The sequence below is a fragment of the Myotis nattereri genome, assembly GCF_964212035.1.
Source record: "Myotis nattereri genome assembly, chromosome: 8".
Lineage (NCBI taxonomy): Eukaryota > Metazoa > Chordata > Mammalia > Chiroptera > Vespertilionidae > Myotis > Myotis nattereri.
In genome coordinates this window covers 49092737-49106896 of record NC_138083.1, presented here as the reverse complement: position 1 = coordinate 49106896, position 14160 = coordinate 49092737, and the positions used below count along the sequence as shown (strand labels likewise).

The 14160-nt window shown below is 37.2% G+C and overlaps 1 protein-coding gene across 2 annotated transcripts in view; it reads right to left on the bottom strand.

Moving 5' to 3' along the window:
* Window positions 1-451: 451 nt before the first annotated feature.
* CCDC102B (coiled-coil domain containing 102B) overlaps window positions 452-14160 on the bottom strand; it is a 148065-nt gene continuing 134356 nt past the window's right edge. Inside the window, exon 7 of one of the 2 annotated variants that reach the window (XM_081098053.1) lies at window positions 452-891. In XM_081098053.1, coding sequence (XP_080954179.1) covers window positions 888-891 — 4 coding nt within the window. In that variant the 3' untranslated portion in view covers window positions 452-887. The remainder of the gene's footprint in view (window positions 892-14160) is intronic. The other variant, XM_081098052.1, reaches the window with a different exon arrangement.

Genomic DNA, 14160 nt, shown 5'->3' with positions numbered 1-14160 from the left:
AAGAAATAAGGGTGGATTTTTTTTTAATTTATTGGAAAGTGGTATTGTTATGTGATCAGGCCACCTGACTATACAGGTTTATCATACCAATGGCCAGTGTGAAAAGTATACAGAGGGCTAAACATGGCCTCCAGGCAAACTCTTAATAAGAAGCTGTGTTCCTAAGCCTTGCCATATAAACAAAATTTTGTGTGTCTTTCTAGTAGAATATTAAAAGCCTACAGTGAGTTTTATGTTTGTATTTGACGTATATAACTGAAGACAATTTCCAGAAACATCTCTGGGCCAACTCAACTCAGCATCACGTGATCCAGTGGGAACACAGTGACCTGGAAACTGAATCTCCATTGTATAATTATATATGTCTACACACACACACACACACACACACACACACACACACACAGACAAACACATTCTGCTTTCAAAGCAATATAAGAATATGCTTAAAATCATTTAAATAGTTTATAAATGTGACATGCCATATGAAATAGGACACTGAGCAGAAAAAGATGATTAAAATAATTGAATGTAATAGAATCATGGTACTTTACAAAAAATAGGATAGAAAATGCGATCCAATAGTAACAATAAAGTTAATTTTTGAGACACGAATATAAATCATGAGACATACAGATAGGAAAAACTCAATATGTAATTAACCATAACTTGACCAAAATGCTTAGGCTATCTGGAAAGAGGAAAATCTTTGCATAGAAGAATGACATTATTTGACAATCAGGATCTACAAATGGTAAGGCTGGGAAGGTTGCGATTCCATAGGGCAGACAACAACAGCCAGGGTGGCAATCACAAAATGAACAGTATGTAAGCCTTTCTATTCCATTTCTAAACTTCACAGGATGACAGTCTCATTGCCTCAGTCATCATCTAAAATAAGAGAAAGAAAAATGATCATTAGTGCACTTACATAGCCAAGACATTAGTAGTAACGTAGGCGGAGGTATCATTTCTTCCCTTTATGGCCTTTTTGAGTCGAGGTAAAACTGAATTTTGCTGTAGCTTTAGCATATATGTGCTCATGGGAACAACTATTATCCCCATCTAGACAATATTTCCTGACTGGTAATCTTACACAGATAACCTAAGGGATATTGCTGAATATATTAATTCATAATCATATAGTTTGTAGATAAATCTCACTTTGGATTTTTTCTCTCTCTAAAATCACCTGTCAGAACAAAATATGATCTTACCAGTACATACAAACAGGCTAATGGAACTGATTTTTCTATCCTAAATACATGGAGTACAACTAGGAGGCCTTGGGCGGGGGCCCTGGCCGGCTGCAGTGGGCTCAGCCAGAATGGTGGAAGAATGCTATGTGTGTGGTCATTGGTGTCAGAACCTACAAAGCTTGGCTCCCACTTTGGACATCTCTGTGTGGGCATCTCAATGATAGTTATATTTAACTTAGACGACATTGCACAGACTTTCAGATATCTCTCTGTTTAAAACTTGTGCTGCAAGGTAAGAGAGCAGAACAAGGAAGGCCCAGATTTAGGGAGGACCCTGCTGTGACCTCCGTGTGTTCCTAAAAACTCACATGAGAATCCTGGGCCCAATGTGATAGTGTTAGAAGGTGTGACCTTTGTGAGGTGATTAGGTCCTACGGGTGGAACCCCCATGATTAAGATTAATGCCCTTATAAGAGACCCTACAGAGTTCCCTAGTCCCTTCCACCATGAAAGGACACAAAGAGAAGTCTGCCTTTGAAAGAGGGCCTCACCTGGTCATGCTGGCACCCTGACCTCAGACATCCAGCACCCAGAACTGTGACGAATAAATGGTTTTTGTTGTTGTTTATAAGCTACCCAGTCTGTGGTAATAGAAGTGGGCCTGACTGTATTTTCAAGAATGAAAGACGAAGGAAAATGAAATGGGATATAATTCCTGCCTGCTGCTACCCTTTCCGCTGCAGAATAAAAACAAGCAAAATCAAGGAAAAGGAAAAATGATGCATTTTTAATGATACTGTTTTATCATTTTTACCTTTTTCTTTACTGATCTTTAAAGACAAATCTATTCATATTCCCACTAGATTTTTTAACACTCCAAGTAAACAGCACGTTTTGATATAAGAAATGGTAAAATGTTTTAAGTTTTTCTGATGTTAAGGTTATATATTTTAGACGAAGAAAATAAAACTGGAAAAGGGCTCAGTAGTAACACAAGTGATTCTGGAAGGCTGAGTTCATAAACATTAACAATGAGATCCTATGTTCTAATAGGACATCCACGAGCTTGTTTCCTCTGGTTTGAACTGGAAGATTTCTCTAGTGTTCTTTCTCTCTCTCTCTCTCTTTCTCTCTCTCTCTCTCTCCCTCCCTCCCTGCCTCCCTCCTTCTCTTTCTCCCTCTCCCTCCCTGAAAACAGCTTCTGTAGGCTCAGTTATGACAAAGTAATTTCCTTACAGATAGGGAGCTTGTCTTCTGAAGAAATGAAAAGACCTGAGCAGATTCCCACCCATAATAAAAAGCTGTCAGAATGTCTAACTGCAATAATGTAGTTAAGGACAGAAATAAAACATCTTTATCTTGTCCAGCATAGTATATAAGTGTCTGGAATATTTTCTTGCCTCATTATCCTGAACATAAACACTATATTTTTCTTTACAGAAGAAGAAGCATGTTAAGTAAAAAACATCACTTTTCAAAAAAAAAATTTTGTGATGAACATTTTACTAGTCCTGGAATGAATGTTTTGCTTCTCTTGAATTATGTAACTGCTTTCAGGGGATTTGAAAAATAATTATTTCAGTAAAAGGGCATAGAGCTCCTGCACTTGCATAATTTCCCATAAGCAAAATTAAGTCAGAATGATAGAAGTATATCACCACAAATCCAGGTGGCTCTGAGGCTATGCCTGGAAGAAATCAGGAAGCAGTGAGTCAACAAGAATCAGGTGAGCCTCCAGCTCTACGTGTCCTCAGCAATCTCCCTTCAATGATCACTTGGAATAGGACATAAACTGCATGGCATGGACAAGATTTAACAATGAAAAGCAGTGAAATGTTTTGGCAATAACAGAAGCACAAAGTAAGGAAACAGAGGGGAAGAAATACACTACATTAAATTTAATAGAGGTTGAAAACTATGGATGTAATTGGGGCGTGGCCTTCCATTAAGCTAAGTGATTCCTGGAGGAAAACAAGATTGGCAGTGAGACAAGGGTGATCTGAGTGAGTGGTCTGCATTTATCAAATTATTTGCATATGAAAACTTCCCCATTTCCAAACCAAGATCCTGGGAAGGGATTTTTTGAAGCTTTTTGGAGCTCTTTAGATGTCTTGGTTAAACTATAGTTTTTAGCCATGATAGTCTATGTATTATTACCAAAAATGTAAACCACAAAGTAGCCCCAAATAGCCCACTATTGTTTATGCAGCATCCTGACATTTCCTGTGGGTTTTTTTCTTTGTTGAGCATTTAAAATGCAATTTTAATAACATTTTCATCTATTTTTACTCCTCTGCCCACCCCCCGACACACACACTGAATCACACCCAAGCATCATGACCATGTTTGTCTGTCTAATCTGTTTCCAGCAGAATACAGCATCTGCAACAGAATAGGTGCCAATTACAAATTTGTTTATTTCATGAATGCCGTATGATAGAAGTAGGTTAATGCCTTAATAGCAGTGGAAATAAAGGTATCTTTTTATGAGACTACTAGAGGCCTGATGCACGAAATTCATGCACGAGTAGGTTTTTGCAGCTGCAGCAGCTGCCTTGATCCCTTCCTCACAGCTGGGGGAGCTGCCTCGATCCCATGGCTGCAGCCCCGGCTTTGTCCAGAAGGTTATCTGGAAGGACGTCCAGAGGGCCGTTCAGTCGATTTGCATATTATGCTTTTATTATAATAGATTGATAAAACAGGACACAAATTATTAGCTTCCTCACCTTTCAACTCAGAGTTTCTATTTTATTAGGCGTGTCTCTTAAATTATCAATATTTTCATTTTCTTCAGATAGATACCCAGAAGTGGAATTGTTGGGTCATTTGGTGGTTCCATTTTTAATTTTTTGAGGAATCTCCATACTGTTTACCACAATGACTGTACCAATTAGCAATCCCACAGATAGTGCACAAGGGTTCCCATTTTCTCCAAATCCTTGCCAACACTTGTTATCATTTTGATAACTTTTTTTTCTTATTAGATGTCAGTGTAATGTCTAAAACACCATTATATCACATTTGGTTTATATTTTTTATTTAGCCAGAATATTGAAAGGATCAGATATGTAATTACAGCAACAAACATTCAATTTTCCTAGATTAATGATGCTCTATATAGGCAGCAGTTTGGAAAATGTAATTTATTGTGCTGAAACAATAATTCATTTAATGGTATGAGTGACCCATAAAATCTAATGCAATTTTAGAAGTGTCTAATATAGTCCCAAAGAATAGCTAAGAGAAAGTGGGTCACTGTGTAAGCAAACATCTACATCCCTAAGAAGAGTGGTGATAATGATTCAGAAATAGAGACCAAAGAACCACAACAGAATAATGCAACTTTGTTGATTGTTTCATGCATATAAAAGAAAGCAACTGTCTATAAGTGGTGATGCATTTTATTTGAAAAACTGTATACTAGCTCTTTAAAAGTGTTCATGATTACAGTGGGGAGTAGGAGAACATTTCACTTATACATTTCTTAAATGGTTTCAAACATATTTTCTCTTTTGATTACATTATAGTTCTGTGATATAAAATATAGATATGACTCTAAACCACACACACACACAGCTAACCTGGGTAACTGGATTTTCCATGTTACATATGGATCTTCTCATTCAAAACAGTTACTGCATTTACTCTAATGCATATATAATATATATATATATATATATATATATATATATATATACCCAAAGATTTAATTTTTGCTAAGATTAGCTAAAATAGGAGACTTCATATAAATTTGTTTTTTTTAATGTATATTATTTTCACTTGGCTGAAATAAAAATTTCTTATTTGCAGTATATTCAAATATGGGTCATTACCTGTGCACAGGAATAATGAAATCAATCCAATATACAGGGTGGGGCAAAAGTAGGTTTACAGTTGTCTGTATGGAAAATAATATAATAATTAGTAAATAATACAAGAATAAACTCTGTGTTTTGTGTACTCACAGCTATAAGCCTACTTTTGCCCCACCCTGTAGAGCTTAAAGAATTCCAGTGATGATACAGCATTTCCAAATGAAATGCCATTCTTTAACATTCAATGAAATGAAGAATAGTTTTCATTTTCAATTGTGACTTTGAGTGGTTTCATTTCAGAAGATATCACAAAAGGAAAGAAGATGTTTGTGTAATTGTTTTAGAATTATTTTGGACTAATGAGAGAACTGTTGCTATAAGATTATAAGTAAAACAATTCAATGTAAGAAAGAGATTTTTCCATAATAGGAAGTGTCTGAAAATAATAGAATTCCATATGGTATAGTGAACTCCCTAACACAGGAATGATTTAAGTGCAGGTAAGGCTATCAGAGGGATTTTACAAGGACGTGATGAGGAGATTGTTAATCTTTATGGCTTCTTCCAGTACTAGTTCTCTGAGATTCTGAAAATTTTGATTCTCTATGAAGCCTTCAAATGCTGATTTTTAAAAATTCCTTTATTCATAAATTTAATAAATATTTGTTTAGGCCCTATTACATTACCACAGACCATGTAGAAGGCATAGAAAGATAAATAAAACAAATGTACAAAGACATGATCGCTGTCCTCAAGAGGCTTACATGTGGTAGAAATTTGGATGTTAGACAAAAGCATGTGCCTGTATGCATGCAGAAGGTCATATTTCGGTATATGACATGAATAAAAAGATCAGGTACTGTGAGATTTAGGGTGAAGTTCTATGGTATCTGGGAATGCCCACTAAGGAAGTAACATGTAAGCTGTCACCTAAAATAAGAGAAGTCAGGGGGGAAGGATGAACATGATGTCATGGCCATAAAGATGAATGGTGCCAAAGTAGAGCTAAGGGTAGAGCTTTGCACTTTCAGGAAATTAAAAGCAAATATCAATGCTGCTGAAGCATAAAGAAGGAACAGAGAAGAGCATAGAAACCCATTTAGTAGGCTTACATCATCCCAAGTTTTATAGGTCATTGTAAGCAGTCAAATATTTATTCTAAAGTTAATGAGAAGCTATTAAAAAGTTTTCACCTGGAGAGTGACATAATATAAATTGTGTTTCTGCAACACCTCTTTCACGTAGGCCATGCCCTGGAAGTAACTGGAGATAGGAGTTGGAAGTAAGAATCCCAGGGGAGAGATAATGGTAATCTAGACCAGAATAGGAGCAGGAAAGAAGGTATAAAGTTAAGAGGATATTGAATTTTCTGATTCATTAGGGAATGGCTGAAATAGAATGTCAAAAATGTAATAGTTTCTCAAATAGACAAGATAGCTAGGTAGAGGACTTATCCAACTGCTTTAAACAATTATCAAAATGGAGTGGAATGTATAAAAACACAGTTGAAAGCACTGGACTATGCTATGAATTTAAAGAGAAGAAAAAGCACATGAACTGAGACCACACTAACCCTGGAGGAATTGTTCAGAATGCTGCAGAGAGAAATAGAGCCAGACAGGCAGCACTGGTCTTTCTGCGTGAGAAAAAGGGCAATGAAAAGGCAAGATCAGAAATACAAGTTGTATCGGAAAGAAAACCAGTCATAGCTGAGTACATGACTCAAGTCTGCCTTACTATATAGTCATAGTAATCTAAACCTTCGATATTGAAATAAACAAATTTTTAGTGAAACTGTATTGAGAGGAGGGTGTGATATTCAGGGAAGAAAATGTACATGCCTGGTGAAGAAGAAAGAGTGAATTACCAGCAAATTATCTTCTATAGCAGGAAATCAATAAATAATGTAAACAGTGGAGGTGAAAACCATATCAGTAAGAGCTTGGATGAAAAGAAGCAAGTAATATGCCAATATTAGGAAATGCTGTTTATGTCAACAAACCTTCTAGGAATAGTTGATTCTATAAAATATGTGCTTATATAGCTTTGATTAAAAATTAGGAAATAAATTTGATAATATTCTTTGTACAGAGAAGAATTTTCAGGAGATACTATTTCACAAATGCCTCTAATGATTGAAAATCCATGGAATGATGGAGATTTTTAAGAGGGATGCACCAATAATATTAATCCACAAAAGATGGCATATTTCCTTGCAAATCAGAAATTTTAAGGTATTTCTAAACTGGATGATTCATAGTATAACTTACTGAATTTGCTTAAATTCGAATCACTCAAATTTAAATGCAAATTTGGCATTTAAAATTTGTAAACAATGTAAAGTGCTATTAACATGCATAAATTGCTTTTCCACACAATATGTTTCTCTTATTCAGAAAATAGACATTCCAGAAAGTCACTAGTAATGACAAAACAGAACACTGTTATGAGTGATATTTTCCCATATAAGTAATCTGAGAATTGATTTACATACTCAAATTTTAGAGGGTGGGCACTAAAGACAAAGCATAGGAGAACAATGGTGGATATTTTTAACTTGTGACTTGATGTAGAAAATGACCATTTTAAGTGATCCAGGCAAAGCCAAAATTATATATATACTAGAGGCCCGGTACACAAAAATTTGTGCACTCGTTGGGGGTGGGGGGGGTCCCTCAGCCAGGCCAGTGCCCTCTCGTAGTCTGGGACCCCTCAGGGTATGACCACCTGCTGGCTTAGGCCCGCTCCCCGGGGGATTGGGCCTAAGATGGCAATCAGACATCCCTCTGGCAGCCCGGCAGCCCTAAGGGGATGTTCACTTGCCAGCGGGGAGCAGCCCTAAACTGCAGTCAGACATCCTTAGCGCTGCTGAGGAGGCAGAAGAGGCTCCTACCACCACTGCTGTACTGGCAGCCATCTGCCTGGCTTGTGGCTGAGCAGAGCTCCTCCCACGTGAGAGCGCCCTGAGCATCAGAGGGCAGCTCCTGCATTGAGCGTCTGCCCCCTGGTGGTCAGTGTGTGTCATAGTGACCAGTCATTCCCAGTCCTTCTGCTGTTAGGGTCAGTTTTCATATTACCCTTTTACTATATAGGATAGAGGCCTGGTCCACAGGTGGGGGCCGGCTGGTTTGCCCTGAAGGGTGTCCCGGATCAGGGTGGGGGTCCCGCTTGGGTTCCTGGCCAGCCTGAATGAGGGGATGATGGCTGTTTGCAGCTGGTCACACCCTCTTCAGGGTGAGGGTCCCCACTGGGGTGCCTGGCCAGTCTGGGTGAAGGGCTGAGGGCTGTTTTCAAGCTGGTGGGTGACTGAAGCTCCCAGCCTCTCCTTTTTTTCATTTTATTTTTATTCTGGGATTTATTTACTTTCTATGGCTGTCACTGGAGATGAGAGCCGGCTTTAGCTCTGAGGCCGGCTCCAGCTTGAGTCCTCGGCTGCTGAAAGCAGGTATCTGGAGTTTGTTTGGCTTCTATAATTGAAACACTGTTGCCATCACTGCCGCTCTAAGCTCTGAGGCTGAAGCTGGCTGAAAGCAGGTATCTGGAGCTTGTTTAGCTTCTATAATTGCAACATTATTTCTTAGACTGCAGCTCAGAGGCTGGTAGCGGCAGGCGGGGAACCTTGGCTTCCTCCATCACTGGAGCAAGCAAGCTTCCTATTCGCTTCAGCTGCCTGGCTGCCAGCCGCCATCTTGGTTGGCAGTTAATTTGCATATCACCCTGATTAGCCAATGGGAAGGGTGTCAGGGTTATGGTCAATTTGCATCTTCCTCTTTTATTAGTGTAGATATATGCCTATGTGACCATGTGACCAGTAGCTATGATGCACAATGACCACCAGGGAGCAGACGCTCAACACAGGAGCTGCTGAGCTGTGGTGACTTGGCAGCTGCAGTTCTCAGCTGACACACCCAGAACCAGAGAGGAGGGAGCCTGATTCCGGGTGCATCACCCGAGAACCACCCTCTTGCAATCCGGGACTGCTCCGAGGATGTCAGAAAGCTGGTTTCAGCCCGATCCCCAGAGGCCAGGCCAAGTGACCCCACTGGTGCATGAATCCATGCACTGGGCCTCTAGTAATAATAATAAAGGAACATATATGATGACAGAAGGAGACTAGACTTTGGGTAGTGAGTATACAGTGCAGTATACAGATGGTTCAATATTTGTATATATTGCATAGTGATCACCACAATCTAGTTCACATCTGTCATCATACACAGTTATAAAAATTTATTTTTTTCTTGTGATGAGAACTTTTAAGATTTTTCTCTGTTAGTGGCTTTCAGGTATACAACATAGCATTATTAACTATAGTACCATGCTGTACATCACATCCCCAGGACTTATTCCCTTTATAAGTGGAAGTTGGTAATTTTTGGTCCCCTTCACCCATTTCATCCACCCTCAACTAACCATCCCCCTCCTCTGGCAACCATGAGCTTGTCTTTTTTTTTTAAAAGTCCACATGTAAGTGACATCATATGATATTGGTCTTCTCTGACTTATTTCACATAGCAAAATGCCCTTAAAGTTCATCCATGTCATTACAAAAGGCAAGATTTTATTTTTTTGTGGCTAAATATTTATATTTATCCCATCATCCATCAATATGCATTTAGGTTTTCCCTGTGTTGGCCATCATCAATAATGCTGCCGTGAACATTGGGGTGGCAGATATCTTTTCAAATTAGTGTTTTGTTCCTTTGGATAAATACCCAGAAATAAAATTGCTGGATCATATGGTAGTTCTACTGTACTTTAAATTTTTGAGGATTGTTGGTACTCTTTTTCCATAGTGGCTGCACCAATTTACATTCTCACCAATAGTGTGTAAGGGTTCCCCTTTTTTCCACATTCTCACCGAAATTTATTTATTGTCCTCTTGATAATTACCATTCTAACTAGTGTGAGGTGATAGCTCATTCTGGTTTTGATTTGCATTTTTCCTGAAGATTAGTTACGTTCAGCATCTTTTCATGTGTCTGTTGGCCATCTGTATGTCTTCTTTGGAAAATTGTCTATTCAGATCTTCTGCCCATTTTTAAGTTGGATTGTTTAGAATATTTTTGCTATTGAGTTATATATTCACTTTACATATTTTGGATATTAAAGCCTTATTATATATAAGACTTTCAAATATTTTTCCATTTAGTAGTTGGTTGGCTTTTCTTTTGTTGATGATACTTTTTGCTGTGTAGAAAATTTTTAGTTTGATGTAGCCACGCTTCTTTATTTTTGCTATTGTTGCCTTTGCTTTAGAAATCAGATTCTAAATATCATCAAGACCAATGTTTAGGAGTTACTACCTATATTTTCTCCTAGTTTTATGGTTTTAGGAATTATATTCCAACCATTCAGTCATTTTGAGTTCATTTTAGTGGTCTCTTTTAATTCTTTTGCAGGTCCAGTTTTCCCAACACTGTTTATTGAAGAGACATTTTTTTCTCATTGCACATTTTTAGTTCCTTTGTTTTAAATTAATTGACCATATATGTGTGGGTTTATTTCTGTTCCATTGATCTGTGTGTCTTTTTTTGCCAATACCATACTGTTTTAATTACAATAGCTTTGTAATATAGTTTAAACCAGGGAGTATGTAATTGCAGATTTGTTGGCTATTCAGAGCTGTCTATGATTACTTAAAATTTTAGGGTTTGTTTTTTCTATTTATGTGAAAAATGCTACTAGAATTTTGACATAAGTTGCATTGAATCTGTAGCTTGCTTTGGGTTATGTGGATATTTTAACAATTATTTTGTCTAATTCATTCACATAGAATATCTTTCCATTTATTTGCTTATCTCATTTTTTATATTTATTGTATATTGATAATATGTTGGACTAAATATACTTTATTATTACAGTTATTTTCATCAATTTCTTTTTTTTTACATGGCTAATATCTGGCTCACATTATATTTCTGTTACCTAGTCATGTTTGAGAATTTAATTTTCAATACTGGAGAGTGAGTAGAAGAGAGAGTGGGTCAGCTCATTTTTAGAGAACACTTAATATTCTTAGTGATGCAAATCTGATTATGTAATCGTCTGTAGAAGCCACAAGGAAAGTTATAGGAACAAGCAATTATTTTGCCCACTAAACATATTTTCTGTATTTTTAATAGAATTTATTACAGTGTTTTATTAATCATTCTGTATTGGCAATGACTGTATTATATTCCAAGTGACATTTAAATGACCTAAAACTACTGCAGCACAATTTTAGACCATAAAGAAACATGTTAGCAGTGACCTATCTTTGCATAACTTTATAAATTTGTGGCTACGTGAGACAAAGTACTGAACTTGGATTACAAAATAGTATAGAAATTGTGGTATAAAGCATACCACTATCGGGCCAAGCAGAAAGCCTTTTTAACACCTAGGTCTAACGTTGATTATCTTTGCTATATATCCTGAAGTAGTTCATATTCTTTTTCTTCCTTGCCAAGAGTTCCTGTTGGAACAAGAAGGGAGAATTTGGCAGGAAATGATAGAGAGCAAAGGTGGAAAGAGGAGACCATTCATTTAGTGATTTAAGCTGCCAACCAAATGCACACTCCTCTGAAATAAAGGATGAAGAGAAATTAAAGCAGGACAAAATAGGGACATACTAATATGTGGACCAGAACTAGAGAGAAGGAAAACCAAAGACCAGATCATGCTTGAGGTGGGCAGACAGGTCCTGACGCCTCCTGACATAAATGCTATGCTCTCTCCCAAACAAAAAATTACAGGGTATGATTTTCCACTGCTGCTGAAACATTTTAAGATTTTTCAATATGTAATAGGTATTTTAATAGGAAGGTGTCAGAGCATTTCAAATGTGACTAACTGCCAAATTGCTATGGTTCTCATTGCTTGAAATCAACAGCTGGAACAAATTTTATTCTTATTCCTAGTCCCTATGACTCACCGTCTAAATTGTCAAGGTAACTCATTTCTGTTGTAAGTTTGAGCTAGTCATGTTTGCTCTATTCCATTAGGACCACAAGTTATGAATTCTACAACAGTTTTAGAAAATTAATTTATTAAATGAAGGTAATTTAACCTGAATATATGTCTCTTCATATAAGAAAATTTAAATAAATAATCAAAACAGTTAATGGAAGAAAATGAACAGCAAGGATATTTGATTACAGAAAAATATGATAAAAGGAAAGGAAGTCAGAATAAACATTCCAAGAAAACTTAAATTTTGAAATTGAATGCGTGTTCAATTCCGTTAGGCATCTCCCACAAGGTACAACATGAAATGGCCTTTATGATGGAGGCATGAGGCATTATAGAAGGGATCAAAGAAAGCCCATAAAATAGATTTTTAAAGTCTTGAATCAGAGTACTAGTAGCAATTAAAATTTAACAAACTTGAAAAGCTCTTTCATAATTCAAAGGGGGAAAATACTAAATGTTTAAAATGCTTGGAGAGAATATATGGCACTGGGGGTGAAGGGGGTGAAATGAGATTTTGCTTGTGGTGATGGGTGCATGACGCAGTGTGCAGATATGCTTCAACTGTACACGGGTTTCATTATGGCTTTGCAAAACAGTGTCGCCCCAATACATTCAATAAAAAATTTTTATGGTAAAAAAAAATACTAATTTGAGTCTAATTCTCACTATATAAATTAATAAATATGAGCTGGGATTATGACCCTCACTAGAAGTTTAAATGTACTCAAGGAACTACCCTCTGCCCTCAACGGTGTCATCCATTTAGGAATTCAATAATATGAAAACTGGAGTGTGGGTTGACCATTTATGACGGTCAAAAATGATTAATCACTGATTGAAATATAAAGCATTGACAATTATCAACAAAGTCAAGATAAAACAAAATTTACTTAAAATTACACATTTTTATCTCCAACTTTTTACTTGTGTATTTTTAGAAGGGCAAGAAGAACAAAGGCAAATATAAAGATGAACAATTCTTCATCTGTGGGATATTTAAAATGTAATTGTATTCCTAACCTTAATTACAGAGATGCCATTAAGAAATTCAACAATTTAAAAATAACTGAAATGACTCTTAGTAGAAACAAAATCAGTCTTAAGCTCCCAAAGCGAGTTGTAGAGGAGAAACTGGAAGCAGTAAGCCCTGCACAGTGTAAGCCTTAGAGAACAAAGAACAGACAACATCAAACATACGCAGGCAAGGAAGAATAGAAAGCTTACTAATTTTTTATTTATGACACTTTTTTAAATATTTTAAACCCTTTTCTCAAAGACAAAACTCTCAGATTGACTCAAAGTAACACCCATTTATACTCTGTATAAAAGAGGCCCAGGAGTGAATCTGGAAATATGGAAGAGGGCAATTTGAGCACAGACCCTCTGCTGCCCCTGGCCCCTACCCTATTTTTGCTCTCCTCCTCCTCAAGCCCCATCTCTGTAATAATTAATATAGCATTGTGGGCACACATGGGCGACTCCAATAGGGCTTCTCATATTTTAATTTCTATCAGAATCATTGGAGTGATAACCAGGGAGTGACCACATGTTGATGGACGGGGCAGATTTTATGGGAAAAGATGTAGTCCTGCTTTGTGGGGGATGTTGGTTCCCCTAACAGGTCCTAGCTCAACCACCTGTGAATGCCTTACGGAAACGGTGTGTGCCTCACGCATTTTATTCCAAAAATGCCCTACTGATCCTGAGCATCTGGTGAATTTAAGGGCATGGTGTTGGTCGGTTGCCTGGATCAAAGTCTCCATGGTGGGGAGAGAGGTAGAACTTGAGTAGATAGGGACCGAGAGCAGAGAGCTTTCTCCCTGCCACTCACTAGTATAAGAAGTTTCCAGTATCTGCTACACAATACATGGTTGCAGCAGCAACTGTTGAGTATTCCACAACCATCTGGTTTTCTACAGCTGAGGGACTCTAATATCTTCCAATGAATAGCTACTAAGGGAACAAAAAAAAATCCAAAATGACATTGCACACTCCTACTTAGATCAGTAGACCGAATAATCCTATGAGGATGAAATCAGAATATGAAAACTACATTTTGTAACTTAAAAAAAAGTGGCATCATATAATTTTAAATTCAATTGATGGGCTCTCTGCTTCAAAATAAGAAAAAATAGCCTACCCCAGGACAAGGCCACTGCCAACCACTAGAAAATAAATGGCCAAATTGCAAT